This window comes from Salvelinus alpinus, chromosome 26 (genome assembly GCF_045679555.1).
Source record: "Salvelinus alpinus chromosome 26, SLU_Salpinus.1, whole genome shotgun sequence".
Lineage (NCBI taxonomy): Eukaryota > Metazoa > Chordata > Actinopteri > Salmoniformes > Salmonidae > Salvelinus > Salvelinus alpinus.
This window is the reverse complement of record NC_092111.1, coordinates 40,153,112-40,179,537: the sequence shown is the minus strand read 5'-3', so window position 1 is coordinate 40,179,537 and position 26,426 is coordinate 40,153,112. Positions and strand designations below refer to the sequence as shown.

The 26,426-nt window shown below is 46.1% G+C and overlaps 1 protein-coding gene across 2 annotated transcripts; it reads left to right on the top strand.

Annotated features, from left to right (window-relative positions):
- Positions 1-1,305: 1,305 nt before the first annotated feature.
- Positions 1,306-25,365, top strand: LOC139555309 (importin subunit alpha-7-like). Of its 2 annotated transcripts, XM_071369005.1 has the most exons (12): positions 1,306-1,424; positions 7,958-8,091; positions 8,718-8,913; positions 9,270-9,364; positions 9,581-9,712; positions 9,825-9,913; positions 10,009-10,108; positions 13,202-13,365; positions 13,470-13,674; positions 16,810-16,937; positions 18,081-18,271; positions 25,015-25,365. In XM_071369005.1, the coding sequence occupies exons 1-12, from the start codon at positions 1,421-1,423 to the stop codon at positions 25,200-25,202; spliced, it is 1,626 nt and encodes a 541-aa protein (XP_071225106.1). In that variant the 5' UTR covers positions 1,306-1,420; the 3' UTR covers positions 25,203-25,365. The 2 variants fall into 2 exon arrangements, with proteins under 2 accessions (XP_071225106.1, XP_071225105.1); XM_071369004.1 differs by lacking the exon at positions 1,306-1,424 and having other exon boundaries at positions 7,933-8,091; positions 25,015-25,349.
- The last annotated feature ends 1,061 nt before the right edge of the window (positions 25,366-26,426 follow it).

Here is a 26,426-nt window from a genome sequence, read left to right as displayed (position 1 = left end):
ATCACAAACACCGGGAATCTTCCCCTTCGGTTGGTCAGCTTTCACATTTACCACTACCCCAGTAATCACTCCTTTCAATAATGCTTTTTTTCTTGAGAGCAAAACAATTTACATCACTTGCCCCCATAGCCTGCTGCCTCTGACCAGCAGAAACACAAACAATTATCACAGGACCACTTCTGGTTACCCTCACCGATTCCACAGCCCCCAACTCTGTTTTCACCCACCTCGAAACCACAAATGGATCAGCCAAAAAGCAGGGGTCTACTTTATCCAAAACGTCCCGTTTTACTACATTGCAGACGCAATCCAGCTCTCACGATGCCTGAATACAGTAGGTATTTTAAAACCAGCTAACCACATCACATGATATAGCAATCTGATTGGATCCAGCTGTCATTCGCCTGATCAGTCACACGGGCTTTCACCTTACTCACAGTGAAGACAAGCATGTCAACTGTAGCCCTGGATTTGATCAAAGAAACAGTTGATTTTCCATCCTGTTAGTTCACTGCTTATGCTACACTGCCCCCTGCGGGTGGTTTTATGTACTGCGCCTCTCTGTGGAGGCCCCAGCAGGACATCATAGGACAAAAGAGAGCAGTAATTCACCACAACTTGTTCCGGAAAAAGAGACAGAGCGAGAGAGACCATGCCATACCATACCACGTGGCTTCTCTGTCAGGTTGAGACTGGTCAACTACTACTGAATTGAATTGAAATTGAGAGATAGATCTTTCAAGGCCAAAGAGAGAGAGTTTTTTTTGATGTTTTGTGTCTTCTCTCTTTTGTTTATTGTTTATTTCATTTCCTTTGGCAATGTAAATACTCGTTTCCTATGCCGATGAAGTTCCTTTGAACTGAATTTGAGAGAGAGAGAGAGAGAGAGAGAGAGAGAGAGAGAGAGAGAGAGAGAGAGAGACTATTTGCACATCATTACAACACTATTTATAGCTGTAATATGTCTCTATTCATTTGGACTTTTTGTGAGTGTAATGTTTACTGTTGATTTTATATTGTTTATTTCACTTTTGTTTATTATCTATTTCACTTGCTTTGACAATGTAAACATAGGTTTCCCATGTCAATAAAGCCCCTTGAATTGAACTGAGAGAGAGAGAGAGAGAGAGGTGGATATTGCAATATGTTTGTGCATTTGGACATCTTTATCAAATGATATCAGAAGAACATTCCACTGATATAATTTGTGACAATGTATTGCGCAATCATTTCATTAGCGCCGTATTTGCGCCCACTAGCGTCCGTGGGAAACAGTGGTATTAAATTTGACATCTCTCGCCTTCCGTATTTCTCCGACGACATATTGTTTGTGAGGAGCAAATTCTGGAAAGCAAACCGAGGAAGAGGATTACAATTTATTTATCTCTAAAAACAAGAAGTATCTGTCATTTAAGATAAAATGGGTGAGTTATGATGTTGTGTTTCTAGACCGTATGGTTCATACACGGGACTAGAGAATACTGCGCGTTCGAATACATGATTGTCAAATCCCCCACTAGCTAACAAGCTATTGTTATTGTTTTCACCTACACATTGCAACCTTTACTGGTACAGTATTATCTAGGTTGTTTACACGATGTGTCCTTCAAGAAAGTCTACAAATGACACAAGGTGGCAATTTCAGAAGCGAACGCCAACTAACGTTACATGCATCGCCTGCTCACGTTAGGTAGCTAGCTTTTTGCTGTCTTACCAGGTTAATATGGAAGCCAGTAGCACGCAGGTTGTTAGATAACTAGCAAAACATGTTAACGCCGGTCAATTTAACTTGTTGGCGAGTTACTTACTGAAATGAGCAACCAGTCATATCCCTGTTACTTTCATATTGACACCTACTGAGAGTTAACTAGGGCGGGTCACATAAACATTGTTTTGTTGACAAGTTAACTAAGCTAGGGTCCAGTTAGCTATCTAAGCCTTAACGTTGCTACAACTTGAGGTTCATAACTGAACTAACTTATCGTTAGCAAAAGCTATCATACTCTGTTGAATTTCCGACTGTATTACCGCCTACTGGGAATGAACATTAAGCAGCGGAGGCTCCTCATGGGCGGACCATACTCCGCAGTGAATTTCATACAAATAGTGAAACATTAAAGTTACACTTTTTTTTAGATGAAACTATAGTAAATATATTTACAACACCAAATCATTAATTAAAACACTGTTTTGCAATGAAGGGATACTGTAGCTTCAAAAGCACTCTTTAGTGTAGCACCATGGCGTAGCTGGAGGACAACTAGAGTCCGTCCTCCTCTGGGTAGGCTGTGCACATGACATTTTTAACAATGCTTTTTTTCCTGATAACTAGTTAATTGCATCTGCTGTGGAGCCCAGTTTCATAATATTACCATATGTCCCAGTTGATAGTTTTGAAGTAATCATGAAAAACAGGCCTTATTTTAGGGCATTTTTCACCCTGCCAGCTCCTCTTAGTTCTATTGTGTTCCGAACGTTCTATTCTCATTTTATTTCTTCTATGTCACAATGCCTGTTTTGCTATTGATGGCAATGAGACCTGCCCACGTTGCTGGTAGTAAAAATGTAAACAACAACAAAAAATTGCTCATGGAACTCTGAGGTCGTCCCATTGTTTACTATAGGGGAATATAGGTGTGTATGTCTATTTTGCCAAATATCTCACAATGTGTATATTTAGATTTTTTTCAAATTGTACACCGTTTTAAACATGAGAATCTCCTCTTCCTAATTATGTAAGGCTGGGCAGCATACTCCGTTGTCAAACGCTAGCCCCGAAATACCTTTTGCCCTTGGAATGCTGAGGTCCCCCCATTGTTTTCCTATGGAGAGGCATGCTGGTATATTTCTCCAAATATCTCGCAATGTTTATATTTAGATTTTTTTTTTTACAAGTCGGACACCATTTTAATCAGGATAATATCCTCTTTCGAATGACATAAGGTTGGGCAGCGTACTCTGATGTCATCGATCGCTAGACCAGAAATGGTGAAATATTTAACTTTTTCCCCTACTTCATCGTTATGCAGACATAAGCACGAGGTGCTGATGTTTACTTTCTACACACATTATTTTTCAATTTCGTCCCAAGAACACATTGTAGTGGTAAAATAAAAAGGGATACATTTTTTGGTGCCATTTTAGGCGAAATGGAATTCTAAGCTTCACACACCCAAACTTCCTGTGGTAATTAAAGGGAATATATATAGGAATTAACAGAAATATATGCAAATTAATATTAATACCATTTAAATGTAGATTTTTTTTTTTTACATTGGATATATTTACCATATCATATGGAGACAGAAACATAAACCCTTTACCTTATCATAAGTAGACATAATTGCAAATGATTAAATCCTTCCAATAGAAATAAACATTTTAAAAATTGTTTACGAATTGAACTTTACATGAGTTGACTCTTCACATGGGATGATTTCACTGAACAACAAAAGGGATTATTGAATGATCCATCGCATATCCCAAAAACGTTTTCAACACACATCTGTAAAATTATAGTCTAGAAACTAAAGTCTTCCTCTCAGGCTTCCATGTCTTCTCCCAGGACCTCCTCAATGTCCACCTCTTGAACATCAGACTCTGAGGCCTCATCTTCACTGTCACTTTCCAACCTTGTTGAGGATAGCTCGTTGTCAGGCTCAAAAAGCTTCAAATTTGCCCGGATGGCCACCAATTTTTCAACCCTTGTATTGGTCAGCCTGTTGTGTGCCTTGGTGTGTGTGTTCCCAAACAAGGACCAGTTGCGCTCTGAGGCGGCTGATGTTGGTGGGATTTGGAGGATGGAGGCAACAGGGGAAAGAGCCTGAGATCGACAAAGTCCCTTCCACCAGGTGGCTGATGAGATATGTTGGCACGACTGCCATATTGCATCTCCATCCCAAAACCCTTGCTTGGAAGTGTACTTCGCCAGACTGCCAAGAACCTTGCCCTCATCCAGGCCAAGGTGGCGAGACACGGTAGTGATGACACCATAGGCCTTGTTGATCTCTGCACCAGACAGGATGCACTTGCCAGCATACATGGGGTCCAACATGTGCGCTGCGGCGTGAATGGGCTTCAGGCAGAAGTCTTCACGCTTTTTGATGTATTTCAGAACTGCAGTTTCCTCTGCTTGGAGCAACAGTGAAGTGGGCAGGGCAGTACGGATTTCTTCTCTTACATCTGCAAGCAGAGTCTGAACATCATACAGGATGGTTTTGTCTCCCTCAATCCGTGCAATGGCTACTGCTATAGGTTTCAGGAGTTTCAGGCTGCTTACCACTCTCTCCCAAAATACATCATCCAGGAGGATCCTCTTGATGGGGCTGTCCATATCGGCAGACTGTGATATGGCCATTTCTTGGTGAGACTCCTTCCCCTCCAGGAGACTGTCAAACATGATGACAACACCACCCCAACGGGTGTTGCTGGGCAGCTTCAATGTAGTGCTCTTATTCTTCTCACTTTGCTTGGTGAGGTAGATTGCTGCTATAACTTGATGACCCTTCCCATACCTAACCATTTCCTTGGTTCTCTTGTAGAGTGTATCCATTGTTTTCAGTGCCATGATGTTCTTGAGGAGCAGATTCAATGCATGAGCAGCACAGCCAATGGGTGTGATGTGAGGGTAGGACTCCTCCACTTTAGACCAAGCAGCCTTCATGTTCCCAGCATTGTCTGTCACCAGTGCAAATACCTTATGTGGTCCAAGGTCATGGATGACTGCCTTCAGCAGTGTAGAGACCGGTGTGTCTGTTGTCCCTTGTGTCTGTGCTCTTGTAGAATACTGGTTGAGGCGTGGAGATGTAGTTAATTATTCCTTGCCCATGAACATTCAATTACCCATTAGAGATGATTGCAATACAGTCTGCAATACAGTCTGCTTTCTCTATGATTTGCTTGACCTTCACTTGAACTCTGAACTCTGCATCCAGCAAATGAGTAGATAAAGCATGTCTGGTTGGAAGGGTGTATGCTGGGCGAAGAACATTCAGAAATCTCTTCCAATACACATTGCCTGTGCGCATCAGAGGTGAACCATTTGCATACACAGCTCGAGCAAGACATTCATCAGCATTTCTCTGACTACGTTCGTTCCTCCATTGAGTCAAAAAGAACTTCTGATTCCAGGAGGACCATGAGCTGTTGTTATCGATAAGGTGTCTGATTCATCATTTTCACCTTGAATAGAAGTAGAGGGACTTTTGTGAGATGTTGCTTGTTGTGAGCGCTGAGGGAACTTTATGCACTTGGCCAGATGATTCTGCATCTTTGTTGCATTCTTCACATGATTTGGCACAGTATTTGCAAATGTACAAAGCTTTTCCTTCTACATTAGCTGCAGTGAAATGTCTCCACACATCAGATAGCGCCTGTGGCATTTTCCTGTAAAGATGAGAAAAAGATGAGTAAAAAAATAAATAAATACAATTCCATGTACAGATAAATAGTTAAGCACTTAGATTAAACAACTCCTTTGTAAGATAAATGTTTTAAAATGAAACGTGTATAGAAACAGGTGAATTAACACTCAGTTAGCAGGCTCAAGATAGCTAAACCCCACGTGGTAGCAAAAACTAACTAGGAGAAAGTGTTAACTAGTTTGAAAGGATTTAAACACAGTTTGCTCTAGGCTACTACTGAAGTTTACATACACTAAGTTGACTGTGCCTTCTTTAAACAGCTTGGAAAATTCCAGGACATGATGTCATGGCTTTAGAAGCTTCTGATAGGCTAATTTACATAATTTGAGTCAATTCTGAGGTGTACCTGTGGATGTTGTTCAAGGCCTACCTTCAAACTCAGTGCCTCTTTGCTTGGCATCATGGGAAAATCTAAAGAAATCAGCCAAGACATCAGAAAAAAATTGTAGACTTCCACAAGTCTGGTTCATCCTTGGGAGCAATTTACAAACGCCTGAAGGTACCACTTTCATCTGTACAAACAATAGTACGCAAGTATAAACACCATGGAACCACGCAGCCGTCATACCGCTCAGGAAGGAGACGCATTCTTTCTCCTAGAGATTAACGTACTTTGTTGCAAATCAATCCCAGAACAACAGAAAATTACTTTGGAAAGACTACGGTTTGCAACTGCACATGGGGACAAAGATCGTACTTTTTGGAGAAATGTCCTCTGGTCTGATGAAACAAAAATATAACTGTTTGGCCATATTGACCATCGTTATGTTTGGAGGAAAAAGGGGGAGGCTTGCAAGCCGAAGAACACCATCCCAACCGTGAAGCACGGGGGTGGCAGCATGTTGTGGGGGTGCTTTGCTGCAGGAGGGACTGGTGCACTTCAGAAAATAGATGGCATTATGAGGAAGGAAAATTATGTGGATATATTGAAGCAATATCTCAAGACATCAGTCAGGAAGTTAAAGCTTGGTTGCAAATGGGTCTTCCAAATGGACAATGACCCCCAAGCATACTTACAAAGTTGTGGCAAAATAGCTTAAGGACAACAAAGGCAAGGTATTGGAGTCGGCATCACAAAGCCCTGACCTCAATCCAATGAATGTGTGCAGAACTGAAAAGGCGTGTGTGAGCAAGGAGAGAGTGTGTGCACTTAAGTTGTATACTTTCATTTATAGGCTTGGTTGTAGCAACCTCACGATGGGTATAGGGAAAATTATAGTATCATGTAGTATCCTAAACCTATTGATGTTACATTGAACTGGGTGAATGGAATATGAATAACAGTCATCCAATATGCTGTAATAGAAATAAGGCCATGTGTACGTGGCCATGCACTTCGCCTGTGACGTTACAAGCACACTCCATGGTGCCCAGTCTGGCCGGTTCTGGTGACTCAGGTCAGCCTGGCTGGTTCTCTTGACTCTGGTCTGGTTCCCATTCTGGCTGGTTCTGGTGACTCGGGTCTGGTTCCCATTCTGGCTGGTTCTGGTGACTCGGGTCTGGTGCCCAGTCTGGCTGGTTCCGGTGACTCGGGTCTGGTGCCCAGTCTGGCTGGTTCCGGTGACGTGGGTCAACCTGGCTGGTTCTGGTGACGCGGGTCAGTCTGGCCGGTTCTGGTGACTCTGGTCTGGTGCCCATTCTGGCTGGTTCTGGTGACGCGGGTCTGGTGCCCAGTCTGGCCGGTTCTGGTGACGCGGGTCAGCCTGGCTGGGTCAACCTGGCTGGTTCTGGTGACGCGGGTCTGGTGCCCAGTCTGGCTGGTTCCGGTGACGTGGGTCAACCTGGCTGGGTCAACCTGGCTGGTTCTGGTGACGTGGGTCTGGTGCCCAGTCTGGCTGCTTCGCGTGCCATGATAGCACAAATGCTGATTCAGGGGCAGTTTGGCTGGCTGACAGGCGGCTGGCAGTTCAGACGCTTCCTGCTAACTCTGCAATTAAATCACCTGAATAAATATGTTTGTTCTGTCTGACAGCTCACTGCTGGAGAGTAGAGCTTTGTCTGTGATAAGCATGGATTTGTGTGTGCGTGCGTGCTGTGTGTGCGTGCGTGCTGTGTGTGCGTGCACGTGTGTGCGTGCACGTGTTTGTGTGTGTGTGTGTGCGCACATTTGTGTGTGTTTTTGCTGTGTGTTTATTAGGTTTGTGAGTGGATAGTCAGAGACAGTAACTTAGGCTGCATGTAAGACTGAGTTTGCATAACTGTGTGCACTGCACAGCATATGCTCCAGTGTATTTTTAGCTATGTGTCCGGGAGCTTGTTATACTGGGGCGCATGTACCCCTGTGTCATCACCAAGCGGTATCACTCCCTGGGGTCTGAGACACACACACACATTGACATCCCTGGAAGAGTCTGGTTCCTTGGAAAATGTGTTCCTTCTCTTGGCAGTGTTTTTTTTTTTCTTTTTCTGCCGACTGTTGCTTATCTTCATTTTGTTGAATGCCTAAACGTTCTATGACAAACTTTGTAATAAGTACTGTAAAAGATTGGATTAGTAGAGATGATTTGTAATGAAGATGATTGTGTGTGTTTCAGAGCCGTCAGCCAGTCCAGCGAAGGATAACCACAGGATGAACAGTTACAAGAACAAAGCCCTGAATGTGGAGGAGATGAGACGCCGGAGAGAGGAGGAGGGTATCCAGCTGAGGAAGCAGAAACGAGAGCAACAGGTAGAGAACCTAACCTACCTGTATAGGACCTAGCCTATAACGCCTAGCCTATAACGCCTAGCCCACTGCTAGTGTCTGAACAGGAGACAGGTACACAACATAACCCACCTGTATAGGACCTAGCCTATAACGCCTAGCCTATAACGCCTAGCCCACTGCTAGTGTCTAAACAGGAGACAGGTACACAACATAACCCACCTGTATAGGACCTAGCCTATAACGCCTAGCCTATAACGCCTAGCCTATAACGCCTAGCCTATAACGCCTAGCCTATAACGCCTAGCCTATAACGCCTAGCCCACTGCTATTGTCTAAACAGGAGACAGGTACACAACAACCCACCTGTATAGGACCTAGCCTATAACGCCTAGCCTATAACACCTAGCCTATAACACCTAGCCCACTGCTAGTGTCTAAACAGGAGACAGGTACACAACAACCCACCTGTATAGGACCTAGCCTATAACGCCTTGCCTATAACACCTAGCCTATAACGCCTAGCCCACTGCTAGTGTCTAAACAGGAGAGAGGAGGGCACCTAGCTCAGGAAGCAGAAACTTTAGCAACATAAAAGGGCCTAGGGCCACAGTGCACACACTGCTGTGTTTCTCTCCTGTATTTGGCAGCTGTTCAAGAGGAGAAACGTTGACATGTTGAACGAGGAAGGAGTCATGTTTGAGAGTCCGCTGGTCGACTCGTATGTCACCTCTACAGCTACAGAGGAAGGAGTCCTAACTAAAGACTTGGTGGAGATGCTCTTCTCAGAGGACCCAGAGCTCCAACTCACTACAACACAGTCATTCAGGAAACTACTGTCCAAAGGTACCAGGCTGTTCAGTGAATATCATCAAGTTATTCTGTAACCTGTCTACGTATGGCCGTGCACACCTAATCCTGCTGGGCCTCCTGGGGACCCTCAGGCCGCTGGGCCCTCCTGGGGACCCTCAGGCCGCTGGGCCCTCCTGGGGACCCTCAGGCCGGTGGGCCCTCCTGGGGACCCTCAGGCCGGTGGGCCCTCCTGGGGACCCTCAGGCCGCTGGCCCCCGGTCTACAGGCTTTTGCTCCAAGCCCAGCACTAACTTGGATGATTCAGTTACCTCCCTCTAGGGTGGTAAAGGTTGAGTCTATGGTGCTAATTGTTACACTATTACTCATATATTCTGTCTGATCTGTTCCAGAACCCAATCCACCTATTGACGAGGTCATCAACACCCCAGGCATTGTAGAGAGGTTTGTGGAGTTCCTGAAGAGGAGTGTCAACTGCACATTACAGGTGAGACCTTTGAAATATTAGGAAACAGTTTTTATTGGTAAAATTTAAAAGTTAACCCAGACTGGAAAAAATGGATGATGGTCAGGCTTGAATGATGTGGATATCTGTCAATTATTGTGATCTATAATAACATTTGTCATTGTATGTTTTATGTATCATGAAGTTTTATTATCAATACCAATGTGTCATTAATAAAGTTTCTCTGTGTGTGTGTAGTTTGAGGCAGCCTGGGCCCTGACCAACATAGCATCAGGTACGTCCATGCAGACTAACATAGTAATCGAGGCAGGAGCAGTACCCATCTTTATAGAACTACTCAACTCGGACTTTGAAGATGTTCAGGAACAGGTAAAGGCCCGACTCTGTGTACATCTAAACAGTCATGGAAAAAAGTGTATTACAAGACCATCTATAATTTATACCTAGTTTCTCTCTCTCTCTCCGTTCTCCTCTGTCCCAGGCGGTGTGGGCTTTGGGTAACATAGCAGGGGACAGTCCAGTGTGCAGAGACTACGTACTCAACTGTGATATCCTGCCACCATTATTAATGTGAGCAGACACACAAACACACACTACTGTTTATGTCTCGAGTCCTCTGATGTTATAAAGATAGCTCATGGTTCCTCTCCCCGGTTCCTCTCCAGGCTTCTGACTAAATCCACCAGACTGAGCATGACCAGGAATGCAGTGTGGGCTCTGTCTAACCTGTGCAGGGGGAAGAGCCCCCCACCGGTATTTGAGAAGGTAACACCCAACCCTATATTCATTTAACGTCTTCGCGGTAGGAGTGCTGCTCTAAGATCAGTGTTGCCGTTTAGATCGTAATTAATAAGATTACATGGACAGGGGGGGGGGACCTGATCCTAGATCAGTATTCCTACTGTATGACTCTGAATACTGGTCCTTTTAGATTACATGGACAGGGGGAGGACCTGATCCTAGATCAGCATTCCTACTGAACAACTCTGAATACTGGTCCTTTTAGATTACATGGACAGGGGGGGGACCTGATCCTAGATCAGCACTCCTACTGTACGACTCTGAATACTGGTCCTCCGAGACGCTGTATGAATAAGGCCCCAGGTATCTGAGACGCTGTATGAATAAAAACGGAAAACGATGATGTTTTCCGTTTTGCCCCCCCCCCCCCCCACTTAACAACTGTCACGGCACTTGTCTAAAGGGGTCTTAAAATTCTAAATCAAATGGCTAAATGGTCCATGGTATGGCCATCTTAAAACAATTCCATATGTAAGCACCATCTTAAAACAATTCCATATGTCTGCTTAGTAATATGAATACCTCTGTTTGGTGTGTACTCTCATAACCACAACCACTCGTTTTTTTATTTTTTTTATTTTTACAACACTAAAAAAAAGCAATATATAACCTCTATTTATTGTGTATACTGCTACATTCACAGCTCCTTGAATCTAAACTGTAACAGCTAGCTCAAATAAATACGTAGGTTAACAGCTTGGAGTTGAAAGCAAGTGGCTCATTGAGTTCTGAATCTGAACCTGAATCGTTAGCTAGATAAAGTCAGTCTTTTGGCATCCGGGACGCCTATAGGCCCTGATCACAAGTGGTGCACTAATGTAGGCGATGAGGTGTCCATTTGACTCAGTCTGGGTTCAATGGAGCTTGTCTGTAATGCTGCGTTATGCCCGTCTGTTAGCTAGCTAGCTAGCTGATGGGTTTTATCTGCTAGTGACTCTGGCCAGCCAGAACACACAAAAGCCTCAGTGACTCAGAGACTGAGCATGTGACCAGGGGACGGTACGTGACGAGGCAGGAGTTTCTCTCACCCTGTCAATCTGTCAATCGGCTAAAGTGTTATCGTTCTCTTCAACTCTGTTTCTCTATTGGCATTAATAGAAGAGGGACAGGAAGCCATTTTAAAACTACTTCAGATTCACTCAAGCTGAAGGACCTGCTCTTGGCTGTGTCCCCATACACTTAGATGGTTCCTTTTGCCTGTCACCTTTCCCTTACAGTAATGGGATGTTACAGGGTCAGAGAGGGCAGAGTATTCAGCCCTATCACTAGTGCTAAAGGAGAGGGGACGTGTTCGAGTATCGGTTTCTCTTATCGAAATCATTGACTTAGCACAGAATGCATCCCGATGCATTTTACAAAGAGAATATCAGAGTGCACAGCGTGATGTCATATCAGAATGAGGATATCAGATTTCAGAGGTGTGATGTCATATCAGAATGAGGATATCAGAGTTCAGAGGTGTGATGTCATATCAGAATGAGGATATCAGATTTCAAAGGTGTGATGTCATATCAGAATGAGGATATCAGATTTCAAAGGTGTGATGTCATATCAGAATGAGGATATCAGAGTTCAGAGGTATGATGTCATATCAGAGTTCAGAGCGTGATGTCATATCAGAATGAGGATATCAGATTTCAGAGGTGTGATGTCATATCAGAATGAGAATATCTGATTTTAGAGCATGAGGGGAGGTCACAATTCTGTTTGTACACTTGTTTACATGGCTATGCTTTTTAATTAAACCTATTTGAAACATGCCATTTATACTTTTATTATCCTGGCATTTAATTATTATTTAGAATATTACTTAGAAATATTAATCAACAAATTAAGAAATGTCATGTTGGAGAGGACATGTCGCATTTTCCTGTTGACACAACATTAACGGACTCGGAAAGTATTCAGACCCTTTGACTTTTTCCACATTTTGTTATGTTACAGCCTCATTCTGAAATGTATTAAATTGTTTATTTCCCTCATCAATCTACATACAATACCCCATAATGACAAAGCAAAAACAGATTTGCAAATGTATATAACAAATTAACTGATATCACATTTACATAAGTATTCAGACCCTTTACTCAGTACTTTGTTGAAGTACCGTAGACAGCGATTACAGCCTCAAGTCTTCTTGGGTATTCTGCTACAAGCTTGGCACACCTGTATTTGGGGAGTTTCTCCCATTCTTCTCTGCAGATCCTCTCAAGCTCTGTCAGGTTGGATGGGGAGCGTTGCTGCTTTGCTATTTTCAGGTCTCTCCAGAGATGTTCGATCGGGTTCAAGTCCGGACTCTGGCTGGGCCACTCAAGGACATTCAGAGACTTGTCCCGAAGCCACTCCTACGTTGTCTTGGCTGTGTGCTTAGAGTCGTTGTCCTGTTGGAAGGTGAACCCTTGTTCCAGTCTGAGGTCCTGAGTGCTCTGCCCCCCCCCCCCCCCCCCGTGAGGAAAACATTTTGGCGGCCCCCCCTCGTGATAGCAATGTTTTTTTTTTAAATGTTAAATTAATTTCCTGCTATTCTGCCCATTTGCCATGGGGCGCAGAGAAAATGTTTCTGTTTAAAGCAAGTCAGCTGCAATTCTACACGTTTTGCCATGGGGTTGAGGCAAATGTTTGCTGTTATTAATATAACTGAGCATCAATGGGCCCCACCACAGTTGGTAGTTTGACCATACTTACTACAAGTTTAGATTAGCTGCTAGAGAGCATGTAGAGACTAACTTAGCAATCCTCCTCCCAAAAATTGCTGCCATGGGCTAATTGAGTGACTGCTGATGCACGACCAAATGTAGAAATTGGGCCTACGAAAGGGTAGTCCCACTGTCTGTTCCCCTGTCCCCCAGGTTTTAAGTGTCTAGATCCCCCAGGTGTTCCCCTGCCTGGCTGTCCCCCTGCCTGGCTGTCCCCCTGCCTGGTGTCCCCCAGGTGTCTCCCTGTTAGCAGGTCCTGTCTAGCAGTGATTCAGATCTGTTAGCAGATGCCTGCTGGGCTCTATCCTACCTTTCTGATAGAATACACTAACTGTCCCCCTGTCTGTCCTCTGTCCCCCAGGTGTCCCCCTGTCTGCAAGTTTTGTCTAGACTGTTGTTCAGCAGTGATTCAGATCTGTTAGCAGACGCCTGCTGGGCTCTGTCCTACCTCTCTGATGGACCCAACGAGAAGATCCAGGTTGTCATCGACTCCGGCGTCTGCAGGCGCCTCGTAGAGCTGCTCATGTGAGTTTTTTTTTGTTTTACTGCAGGCGCCTCGTTGAGCTGCTGGTGTGTATGCAGACTTCAGGGGCCTCAGCGTAGTAACTTTTGAACGTTCCCTCTGTCAGGCACACAGACTACAAGGTGGCGTCTCCTGCTCTGAGAGCAGTGGGGAACATCGTTACTGGAGACGACATCCAGACACAGGTGGTGTTGAACTGTTCAGCCCTGCCCTGTCTGCTCCACCTGTTGAGTAGTCCTAAAGAGTCCATCCGGAAAGAAGCCTGCTGGACCGTCTCTAACATCACAGCTGGCAACAGGGCTCAGATACAGGTGAGGTCCAGACTTTACACACAGACAGACACTACAGATAAACATCACAGCTGGTAACAGGGCTCAGATACAGGTGAGGTCCAGACTTTACACACAGACAGACACTACAGATAAACATCACAGCTGGTAACAGGGCTCAGATACAGGTGAGGTCCAGACTTTACACACACAGACAGACACTACAGATAAACATCACAGCTGGTAACAGGGCTCAGATACAGGTGAGGTCCAGACTTTACACACAGACAGACACTACAGATAAACATCACAGCTGGTAACAGGGCTCAGATACAGGTGAGGTCCAGACTTTACACACACACACAGACAGACACTACAGATAAGCATCACAGCTGGTAACAGGGCTCAGATACAGGTGAGGTCCAGACTTTACACACAGACAGACACTACAGATAAACATCACAGCTGGTAACAGGGCTCAGATACAGGTGAGGTCCAGACTTTACACACAGACAGACACTACAGATAAACATCACAGCTGGTAACAGGGCTCAGATACAGGTGAGGTCCAGACTTTACACACAGACAGACACTACAGATAAACATCACAGCTGGCAACAGGGCTCAGATACAGGTGAGGTCCAGACTTTACACACAGACAGACACTACAGATAAACATCACAGCTGGTAACAGGGCTCAGATACAGGTGAGGTCCAGACTTTACACACAGACAGACACTACAGATAAACATCACAGCTGGTAACAGGGCTCAGATACAGGTGAGGTCCAGACTTTACACACAGACAGACACTACAGATAAACATCACAGCTGGTAACAGGCCTCAGATACAGGTGAGGTCCAGACTTTACACACAGACAGACATACGGACTCTACCGGTACCATACAAATAAACAGACATGTTCATGATAGTTGTACATGACATTGCCAAAAGTATGGGGACACTCATATTAGTGGATTCGGCTATTTCAGCCACACCCGTTGCTTACAGGTGTATAAAATCGAGCACAAAATTCAGTGACTTTTAACGTGTCGCAGTCATAGGATGCCACCTTTCCAACAAGTAATTTCGTAACATTTCTGCCCTGCTAGAGCTGCCCCGGTCAACTGTAAGTGCTGTTATTGTGAGGTGGAAATTTCTAGGAGCAACAACGGCTTGGCCGCGAAGTGGTAGTCCACACAAGCTCACAGAACAGGACCGCTGAAGCGTGTAGCGTGAAAAAAATTGTCTGTCCTCGGTTGCAACACTCACTACTGAGTTCCAAACTGCCTCTGGAAGCAACATCAGCACAGGAACTGTTAGTCGGGAGCTTCATGAAGTGGGTTACCATGGCCGAGCAGCCGCACACAAGCCTAAGATCACCATGCACAATGCCAACCGTTGGCTGGAGCGGTGTAAAGCTCACCGCCATTGGACTCTGGAGCAGTGGAAACGCGTTCTCTGGTGTGATGAATCACGCTTCACCATCTGGAAGTCTGACGGACAAATATGGATACCCCAATGCATAGTGCCAACTGTAAAGTTTGGTGGAAGATTAATGCTCTGGGGCTGTTTTTCATGGTTCGGACTAGGCCCCTTAGTTCAAGTGAAGGGAAATCTTAAAGCTACATCATACAATGACATTCCAGACAACTCTGTGCTTCCAACTGTGGCAACAGTTTTTTGAAGGCTCTTTCCTGTTTCAGCATGACATTGCCCTCGTGCACAAAGCGAGGTCCATACAGAAATGGTTTGTTGTGATCGGTGTGGAGGAACTTGACTGGCCTGCACAGAGCTCTGATCTCAACCTCATCGAACACCTTTGGGTTGAATTGGAACGCCGGCTGTGAGCCAGGCCTAATCGCCCAACAACAGTGCCCGACCTCACTAATGCTCTTGTGGCTGAATGGAAGCTAGTCCCCCGCAGCAATGTTCCAACATCTAGTGTAAAGCCTTCCCAGAAGAGTGGAGGCTGTTTTAGCAGCAAAGGGGGGGGACCAACTCCATATTGATGCCTATGATTTTGGAATGAGATGTTCGACGAGCAGGTGTCCACATACTGTTGGTCATGAAGTGTATATTTTTACTCAAGTATGTAATTGAGTACTATTTCCAACACTGCTTATAGGGATTAATAGCTCAAATGGCCCCAACATATACAGGCACGGGGATTCAGTGTCCTGTGCCTATCTTCTCCCCACGTAGAACTAACTCCACCAAGCGGTATTGTCTAAAAGAGAATGACAAAACGCTATTAGACATTCGTGGCAAATGGTTGTGTACCGTCTGTATTCCTACTGTAGCAGCGTGGTGTAGAGCGCAAGATATCTGACACACGTTAGCTAGCTACAACATGTTGTACAGATGTCCAACGAGCAGGTGTTCACATACAGCTACAGTTACAGATGCATAACACAGACTGGTACAGCTCAGAGACTATACAGATCCAAAGAGATCTTCAAGACCTAGGTACTAGGTATTTTCTTTAGTCTTTTGTTTGAATAAAGGAAATGCTTTGTGCTGCTCTCCAGTTTAGTAAGACATCTCTTATCTTTCTATCTACTGCTTTTCTCTGTTCCTCCTCCTCCTCTCGTCTTCCTCCTCTCGTGTTGCTCCTCGTCTTCCTCCTCTCGTGTTGCCCCTCTCCTGCTCTCGTGTTGCTCCTCCTCCTCCTCTCGTGTTGCTCCTCCTCCTCCTCTCGTGTTGCTCCTCCTCCTCCTCTCGTGTTGCTCCTCCTCCTCCTCTCGTGTTGCTCCTCCTCCTCCTCTCGTGTTGCTCCTCCTCCTCCTCTCGTGTTGCTCCTCCTCCTCCTCTCGTGTTGCTCCTCCTCCTCCTCTCGTGTTGCTCCTCCTCCTCCTCTCGTGTTGCTCCTCCTCCTCCTCTCGTGTTGCTCCTCCTCCTCCTCTCGTGTTGCTCCTCCTCCTCCTCTCGTGTTGCCCCTCTCCTCCTCCTCTCGTGTTGCCCCTCTCCTCCTCCTCTCGTGTTGCTCCTCCTCCTCCTCTCGTGTTGCTCCTCCTCCTCCTCCTCTCGTGTTGCCCCTCTCCTCCTCCTCTCGTGTTGCCCCTCTCCTCCTCCTCTCGTGTTGCCCCTCTCCTCCTCCTCTCGTGTTGCCCCTCTCCTCCTCCTCTCGTGTTGCCCCTCTCCTCCTCCTCTCGTGTTGCCCCTCTCCTCTACTAGACGGTGATTGATGCCAACATCTTCCCTGTGCTGATCGACATCCTGCAGAAGGCAGAGTTTAGAACCAGGAAGGAAGCAGCCTGGGCCATCACTAACGCCACCTCTGGAGGAATGCCTGAACAGATCAGGTATAAAGCCACACCCACCAGGACAGATGAGATATGACACACACCTCTCATCAGGACAGATGAGATATGACACACACCTCTCATCAGGACAGATGAGATATGACACACACCTCTCATCAGGACAGATGAGATATGACACACACCTCTCATCAGGACAGATGAGATATGACATACACCTCTCACCAGGACAGATGAGATATGACACACACCTCTCATCAGGACAGCTGGTATAATTATAGTGTAGATAGAAGGGTAGAACCAGGAAAGAGGTGGCTGGGGTTGTTTTGGTATTGAACTGTTATTGCTTTCACCTATAGTCCTTTCAGATCAGAGATTGACCTTGGGAGGGGTCAAGAACCCTAGTGATGTCAGAATAGGAAAGAGGGAGGGGTCAAGAACCCTAGTGATGTCAGAATAGGAAAGAGGGAGGGGTCAAGAACCCTAGTGATGTCAGAATAGGAAAGAGGGAGGGGTCAAGAACCCTAGTGATGTCAGAATAGGAAAGAGGGAGGGGTCAAGAACCCTAGTCATGTCGGAATAGGAAAGAGGGAGGGGTCAAGAACCCTAGTCATGTCGGAATAGGAAAGAGGGAGGGGTCAAGAACCCTAGTGATGTCAGAATAGGAAAGAGGGAGGGGTCAAGAACCCTAGTGATGTCAGAATAGGAAAGGGGGAGGGGGTCAAGAAGAGGTGGATTGTTGTTAGTTTTTCTCTCCTACTCGTGTGGTCTGAGATTCCAGGCTCAGCTGGTTTTCCACGGTGTGCATCCTTAAATTCCCCCGTTGTCCCGGTGATATCAGACAGGAGCTACATTTGCTGAACTTGCATGTGTCTGAGGCCTGGCTGGGAGCTATTTGTCCCTATTGAGTTTCTTTGCAGTTCTTTTTCCCTGGAATGTCACGAGACAATAACACTCCTGTCTCACGGCCGCTGCATTTGGCAAGCGGCTGGATTGTACCAAACACATTCCATATTTATTACTTAGGTTTCTCTTTCTCTCGCTTTCTCCTCTCTTTCTTCGACGACACACTTTGTCTCCTCCCTATTTTTCTTTGAGGTTCAATGCATCTCTCTTTCTCCTTCTCCCTCTCTCTTTTTGTGTTTTAAATCTGTGTTTTCTTTCTATCCCTTTCTCTCTCTCTAGGTACCTGGTGAACCTGGGCTGTATCAAGCCTCTGTGTGACTTGTTGACAGTGATGGACAGTAAGATAGTCCAGGTGTCTCTGAACGGTCTGGAGAACATTCTGCGACTGGGAGACCAAGAGGCCAAGCAGGATGCAGGACCCAGCGGTACTGGCATCAACCCCTACTGCTCTCTCATAGAGGAGGCCTATGGTATGTACATACAAACATCAACCCCTACTGCTCTCTCATAGAGGAGGCCTATGGTATGTATATACAAACATCAACCCCTACTGCTCTCTCATAGAGGAGGCCTATGGTATGTATATACAAACATCAACCCCTACTGCTCTCTCATAGAGGAGGCCTATGGTATGTATATACAAACATCAACCCCTACTGCTCTCTCTTAGAGGCCTATAGTACGTACAGTGCATTTGGAAAGTATTCAGACCCCTTGACTTTTTCCAAATTTTTTAACGTTATTTTTTTACCTCTCAATCTACACACAGTACCCCATAATGACAAAGCAAAAAAACAGTTCAGACATTTTAGCAAATATTATATATATTTTTTTACTGAAATATCACATTTATACAAGTATTCAGACCCATCACTCAGTACATTGTTGAAGCACTTTTGGCAACGATTACAGCCTTTAGTCTTCTTGGGTATGACGCTACAAGCTTGGCACACCTGTATTTGGGGAGTTTCTCCCATTCTTCTCTGCAGATCCCCTCAAGCTCTGTCAGGTTGGATGGGGAGCATTGCTGCACTGCTATTTTCAGGTTTCTCCAGAGATGTTCGATCGGGTTCAAGTCCGGACTCTGGCTGGGCCACGCAAGGACATTCAGAGACTTGTCCCGAAGCCACTCCTACGTTGTCTTGGCTGTGTGCTTAGGGTCGTTGTCCTGTTGGAATGTCAACCGTTGTCCTAGTCTGAGGTACTGAGCACTCTGGTGCAGGTTTTCATCAAGGTTCTCTGTTCTTTGCTCTGTTCATCTTTCCCTCGATCCTGACTAGTCTCCCTGTCCCTGCCGCTGAAAAACATCCCCACAGCATGATGCTGCCACCACCATTCTTCACCTTAGGGATCGTGCCAGGTTTCCTCCAGATGTGACGCTTGGCATTCAGGCCAGAGTTCAGTCTTGGTTTCATCAGACCAAAGAATCTTGTTTCTCATGGTCTGAAAGTCATTTAGGTGCCTTTTGGCAAACTTCAAGTGGGCTGTCATGTGCCTTTTACTGAGGAGTGGCTTCCGTCGGGCCACTCTATCATAAAGGCCTGATTGGTGGAGTGCTGCAGAGATGGTTGTCCTTCTAGAAGGTTCTCCCATCTCCGGAATGGAACTCTGGAGCTCTGTCAGAGTAACCATTGGGTTCTTGGTCACCTCCCTGACCAAGGCCCTTCTCCTGATTGCTCAGTTTCTCTGGGTGGCCAGCTCTAAGAAGAGTCTTGGTGGTGTCATACTTCTTCCATTTAAGAATGATGGAGGCCACTGTGACCTTGGGGACCGTCAATACTGCAGAAATGTTTTGGTACCCTTCCCCAGATCTGTGCCTCGACACAATCCTGTCTCGGAGCTCTACGGACAATTCCTTCAACCTCCTGGCTTGTTTTTTTTCTCTGACATGCACTGTCAACTGTGGGACCTTTTATATAGACAGGTGTGTGCCTTTCCAAATCATGTCCAATCAAATGAATTTACCACAGGTGGATTCCAATCAAGTTGTAGAAACATCTCAAGGATTATCATGGAAACAGGACGCACCTGAGCTCAATTTTGAGTCTCATAGCAAAGGGTCTGAATACTTATGTAAATAAGGTGTTTCTCTTTTTTTTTTATATACATTTGCAAGCATTAATATAAACCTGTTTTTGCTTTGTCATTATGGGGTATTGTGTGAATTATTGTATTTAATCCATTTTATAATAAGGCTGTAACACAATGTGGAAAATGTCAAGGGGTCTGAATACTTTCTGAATGCCCTGTTATTATATACAAACACCTTCATATAGTATATGCACGCACACACATACATACACAGGACGCACGCACACACACACACGAGGACACACACACATACAGGACACACACACACACACATACAGGACACACACACACACACATACATAAAAAGTATATAAACTCAGCAAAAAAAGAAACGTCCTCACTGTCAACTGAGTTTATTTTCAGCAAACTTAACATGTGTAAATATTTGTGTTTACATAAGATTCAACAACTGGGACACAAACTGAACAAGTTCCCCTGACATGTGACTAACATAAATGGAATAATGTGTCCCTGAACAAATCAAATCAAATTTTATTAGTCACATACACATGGTTAGCAGATGTTAATGCGAGTGTAGCGAAATGCTTGTGCTTCTAGTTCCGACAATGCAGTAATAACCAACAAGTAATCTAACCTAACAATTCCACAACTACTACCTTATACACACACAAGTGTAAAGGGATAAAGAATATGTACATAAAGATATATGAATGAGTGGTGGTACAGAACGGCATAGGCAAGATGCAGTAGATGGTATAGAGTACGGTATATACATATGAGATGAGTACTGTAGGGTATGTAAACATAAAGTGGCATAGTTTAAAGTGGCTAGTGGTACATGTATTACATAAAGATGGCAAGATGCAGTAGATGATATAGAGTACAGTATATACATATGAGATGGGTAATGTAGGGTATGTAAACATTATATTAAGTGGCATTGTTTAAAGTGGCTAGTGGTACATTTTTACATAATTTCCATCAATTCCCATTTTTAAAGTGGCTGGAGTTGAGTCAGTATGTTGGCAGCGGCCGCTAAATGTTAGTGGTGGCTGTTTAACAGTCTGATGGCCTTGAGATAGAAGCTGTTTTTCAGTCTCTCGGTCCCTGCTTTGATGCACCTGTACTGACCTCGCCTTCTGGATGATAGCGGGGTGAACAGGCAGTGGCTTGGGTGGTTGTTGTCCTTGATGATCTTTATGGCCTTCCTGTGACATCGGGTGGTGTAGGTGTCCTGGAGGGCAGGTAGTTTGCCCCCGGTGATGCGTTCTGCAGACCTCACTACCCTCTGGAGAGCCTTACGGTTGTGGGCGGAGCAGTTGCCGTACCAGGCGGTGATACAGCCCGACAGGATGCTCTCGATTGTGCATCTGTAGAAGTTTGTGAGTGCTTTTGGTGACAAGCCGAATTTCTTCAGCCTCCTGAGGTTGAAGAGGCGCTGCTGCGCCTTCTTCACGACGCTGTCTGTGTGGGTGGACCAATTCAGTTTGTCCGTGATGTGTACACCGAGGAACTTAAAACTTTCCACCTTCTCCACTACTGACCCGTCGATGTGGATAGGGGGGTGCTCCCTCTGCTGTTTCCTGAAGTCCACAATCATCTCCTTTGTTTTGTTGACGTTGAGTGTGAGGTTATTTTCCTGACACCACACTCCGAGGGCCCTCACCTCCTCCCTGTAGGCCGTCTCGTCGTTGTAGGTAATCAAGCCTACCACTGTAGTGTCATCCGCAAACTTGATGATTGAGTTGGAGGCGTGCATGGCCACGCAGTCGTGGGTGAACAGGGAGTACAGGAGAGGGCTCAGAACGCACCCTTGTGGGGCCCCAGTGTTGAGGATCAGCGGGGTGGAGATGTTGTTACCTACCCTCACCACCTGGGGGCGGCCCGTCAGGAAGTCCAGGACCCAGTTGCACAGGGCGGGGTCGAGACCCAGGGTCTCGAGCTTGATGACGAGTTTGGAGGGTACTATGGTGTTAAATGCTGAGCTGTAATCGATGAACAGCATTCTCACATGGGTATTCCTCTTGTCCAGATGGGTTAGGGCAGTGTGCAGTGTGGTTGCGATTGCGTCGTCTGTGGACCTATTGGGTCGGTAAGCAAATTGGAGTGGGTCTAGGGTGTCCGGTAGGGTGGAGGTGATATGGTCCTTGACTAGTCTCTCAAAGCACTTCATGATGACGGAAGTGAGTGCTACGGGGCGGTAGTCGTTTAGCTCAGTTACCTTAGCTTTCTTGGGAACAGGAACAATGGTGGCCCTCTTGAAGCATGTGGGAACAGCAGACTGGGATAAGGATTGATTGAATATGTCCGTAAACACACCAGCCAGCTGGTCTGCGCATGCTCTGAGGACGCGGCTGGGAATGCCGTCTGGCCCTGCAGCCTTGCGAGGGTTAACACGTTTAAATGTTTTACTCACCTCGGCTGCAGTGAAGGAGAGCCCGCAGGTTTTGGTAGGGGGCCGTGTCAGTGGCACTGTATTGTCCTCAAAGCGGGCAAAAAAGTTGTTTAGCCTGTCTGGGAGCAAGACATCCTGGTCTGCGACGGGGCTGGTTTTCTTTTTGTAATCCGTGATTGACTGTAGACCCTGCCACATACCTCTTGTGTCTGAGCTGTTGAATTGCGACTCGATTTTGTCTCTGTACTGGGACTTAGCCTGTTTGATTGCCTTGCGGAGAGAATAGCTACACTGTTTGTATTCGGTCATGCTTCCGGTCACCTTGCCCTGGTTAAAAGCAGTGGTTCGCGCTTTCAGTTTCACGCGAATGCTGCCGTCAATCCACGGTTTCTGGTTTGGGAATGTTTTAATCGTTGCTGTGGGTACGACATCGTCAATGCACTTCCTAATGAACTCGCTCACCGAATCAGCATATTCGTCAATATTGTTGTTGGACGCAATGCGGAACATATTCCAATCCGCGTGATCGAAGCAGTCTTGAAGCGTGGAATCAGATTGGTCGGACCAGCGTTGAACAGACCTGAGCGCGGGAGCTTGTTGTTTTAGTTTCTGTTTGTAGGCTGGAATCAACAAAATGGAGTCGTGGTCAGCTTTTCCGAAAGGGGGGCGGGGGAGGGCCTTATATGCGTCGCGGAAATTAGTATAACAATGATCTAGGGTTTTTCCAGCCCTGGTAGCACAATCGATATGCTGATAGAATTTAGGGAGTTTTGTTTTTAGATTAGCCTTGTTAAAATCCCCAGCTACGATGAATGCAGCCTCAGGGTGTGTGGTTTCCAGTTTACAAAGAGTCAGATAAAGTTCGTTCAGGGCCATCGATGTGTCTGCTTGGGGGGGAATATATACGGCTGTGATTATGATTGAAGAGAATTCCCTTGGTAGATAATGCGGTCGACATTTTATTGTGAGGAGTTCTAGATCAGGTGAACAGAATGACTTGAGTTCCTGTGTGTTGTTATGATGATCACACCACGTCTCGTTAATCATAAGGCATACCCCCCCGCCCCTCTTCTTACCAGAAAGATGTTTGTTTCTGTCGGCGCGATGCATGAAGAAACCAGCTGGCTGCACCGACTCCGTTAGCGTCTCTTGAGTTAGCCATGTTTCCGTGAAGCAGAGCACGTTGCAATCCCTGATGTCTCTCTGGAATGCTACCCGTGCTCGGATTTCATCAACCTTATTGTCAAGAGACTGGACATTGGCGAGTAGTATGCTAGGGAGTGGAGCGCGATGTGCCCGTCTCCGAAGCCTGGCCAGGAGACCGCCTCGTTTGCCCCTTTTACGGCGTCGCACAGGGTCGCCGGCTGGGATCAGATCCATTGTATTGGGTGGAAGGCAAAACACTGGATCCGTTTCGGGAAAGTCATATTCCTGGTAGGAACGATGATGAGTTGACGTTAATCGTATATTCAGTAGTTCCTCCCGACTGTATGTAATGAAACCTAAGATTACCTGGGGTACCGATGTAAGAAATAACACATAAAAAAACAAAATACTGCATATTTTCCAAGGAACGCGAAGCGAGGCGGCCATCTCGTTTCGGCGCCGGATGTTCAAATCAGATGTTACCCCACTCCCCACTCTTCCACCAAAACACCTGCAAGTTCCCGGACATTTCACCCTCCGATCCAACAGGTCCCAGACGTACTCAATGGGATTGAGATCCGGGCTCTTCGCTGGCCATGGCAGAACACTGACATTCCTGTCTTGCAGGAAATCACGCACAGAACGAGCAGTATGGCTGGTGGCATTGTCATGTGTCATGTCTCGATGACCCTGCAGGAAGGGTACCACATGAGGGAGGAGGATGTCTTCCCTGTAACGCACAGCGTTGAGATTGCCTGCAATGACAACAAGCTCAGTCCGTTGATGCTGTGACACACCGCCCCAGACCATGACGGACCCTCCACCTCCAAATCGATCCCGCTCCAGTGTACAGGCCTCGGTATAACGCTCATTCCTTCGACGATAACCCCTGGTGAGACAAAACCGCGACTCGTCAGTGAAGAGCACTTTTTGCCAGTCCTGTCTGGTCCTGCGACGGTGAGTTTGTGCCCATAGGCGACGTTGTTGCCGGTGATGTCTGGTGAGGACCTGCCTTACAACAGGCCTACAAGCCCTCAGTCCAGCCTCTCTCAGCCTATTGCGGACAGTCTGAGCACTGATGGAGGGATTGTGCGTTCCTGGTGTAACTCGGGCAGTTGTTGTTGCCATCCTGTACCTGTCCCGCAGATGTGATGTTCAGATGTACCGATCCTGTGCAGGTGTTGTTACACGTGGTCTGCCACTGCGAGGACGATCAGCTGTCCGTCCTGTCTCCCTGTAGCGCTGTCTTAGGCGTCTCACAGTACGGACATTGCAATTTATTGCTCTGGCCACATCTGCAGTCCTCATGCCTCCTTGCAGCATGCCTAAGGCACGTTCCACAGGTGCATGTTCATACATTTTTTATTTTTCATTGAACAAGCATGGGAAACAGTGTTTAAACCCTTTACAATGAAGATCTGTGAAGTTATTTGGAATTTTACGAATTATCTTTGAAAGACAAGGTCCTGAAAAGGGGACGTTTCTTTTCTTTTTTTTTTGCTGAGTTTACATACAGGACACACACACAGATGGACACACACACACGCAGGACATACGTACAGGACACACACTTGCATAATCTACCATGTGTATGAATAGATCATCTCTCTCCATCTCCAGGTCTGGATAAGATCGAGTTTCTTCAGAGTCATGAGAACCAAGAGATCTACCAGAAGGCCTTTGATCTGATAGAGCACTACTTTGGAGTGGAGGAGGAGGACCAGAGCCTGGCTCCTCCGGTGGACCAGGCCAATCAGCAGTTCCTCTTCCCCCAGCAGGAGGCACCCATGGAGGGCTTCCAGCTATAACGCCCTCCCTGTCCTCTGGTTCTCATCTGGTTCATCTTAAACAACCGTCACTCATACCCATGGAGGAGTTTCAGATAAAACATCCACCCCCTTATCCTCTCCCCATGGAGGAATTTGGGGTATAATCAGTCCCCTCCACCCTCCATGTCCAACCATTGCCCCATCCTCTATACCCAGCCTGAGCCAAAGGGCAAGTTTTAGCCCCAACAGATGAAGGGTGGAGGTGACCCCCCTCCCCCGTGAAGCAATGATCTTATCCACCTTATATCCTCCACCCCCACGGAAGGTAGAATGTTGTCCTCTCCCTCCTTTCCCATGGAAGGTAGAGCATTGTCCTCTCCCTCCTTTCCCATGGAAGGTAGAGCATTGTCCTCTCCCTCCTTTCCCATGGAAGGTAGAATGTTGTCCTCTCCCTCCTTTCCAATGGAAGGTAGAGCATTGTCCTCTCCCTCCTTTCCCATGGAAGGTAGAATGTTGTCCTCTCCCTCCTTTCCCACGGAAGGCTTACAGATTTTACTATCCAACCTATATTCCCAATCTTTGAGCTGGCTTTACCTACCCTAACAGATCAGACACTTCTAACGGAATGCCACGTCTCGGCTGTAGAGCCAATAGGAGAGCTGAACACAACCCACTTGACCTGATGATAAAACAAAGCTCTTCCCAGATCAGTGATCACCCAACCAGGGCCAAGGTTTGGTCCAGTCCAGGTTTAACATGCACAGACACAATAACAGATACACCGCCAGTACTGTTGACGCCCTGATTCTTCTGACCGTAACGGTGGTTTGGTTTGGTTATTAGTGCTTCCTGTCTGCCCATAGGGATGTCCTTCTTCGGGATGTAGGGGTTTGATAGGTCAAACCTGACCAGTGGGAGAGGTGTGTTTATTTAATTCTTACCCTTATCCTTTATGACAATTATCTTCCTCGTCCTTATCTGTTTCCCCCTCGTTTTAGCTTTTGTCAGCCCTGTTTTTCTCTCTGACCTGTTCTAAAACGTACTGCATCTACATGCACCACCTGAAGACTGAAGTGTGCCAAGACAGAAGAATGGCCTCTCTACTGTTAACGATAAAACAATCCGGATGTATTCTCAACTCAGAGGCCAAACCCTCATTCATATTGGTTTCTTTCTATATCGGACATACAGGGTTCCACCAAGCAATTCTGGAGATTCTTAAGAATTCTAGAACTATGGTTTGAAGTGGAGAGCCAAGGTTCT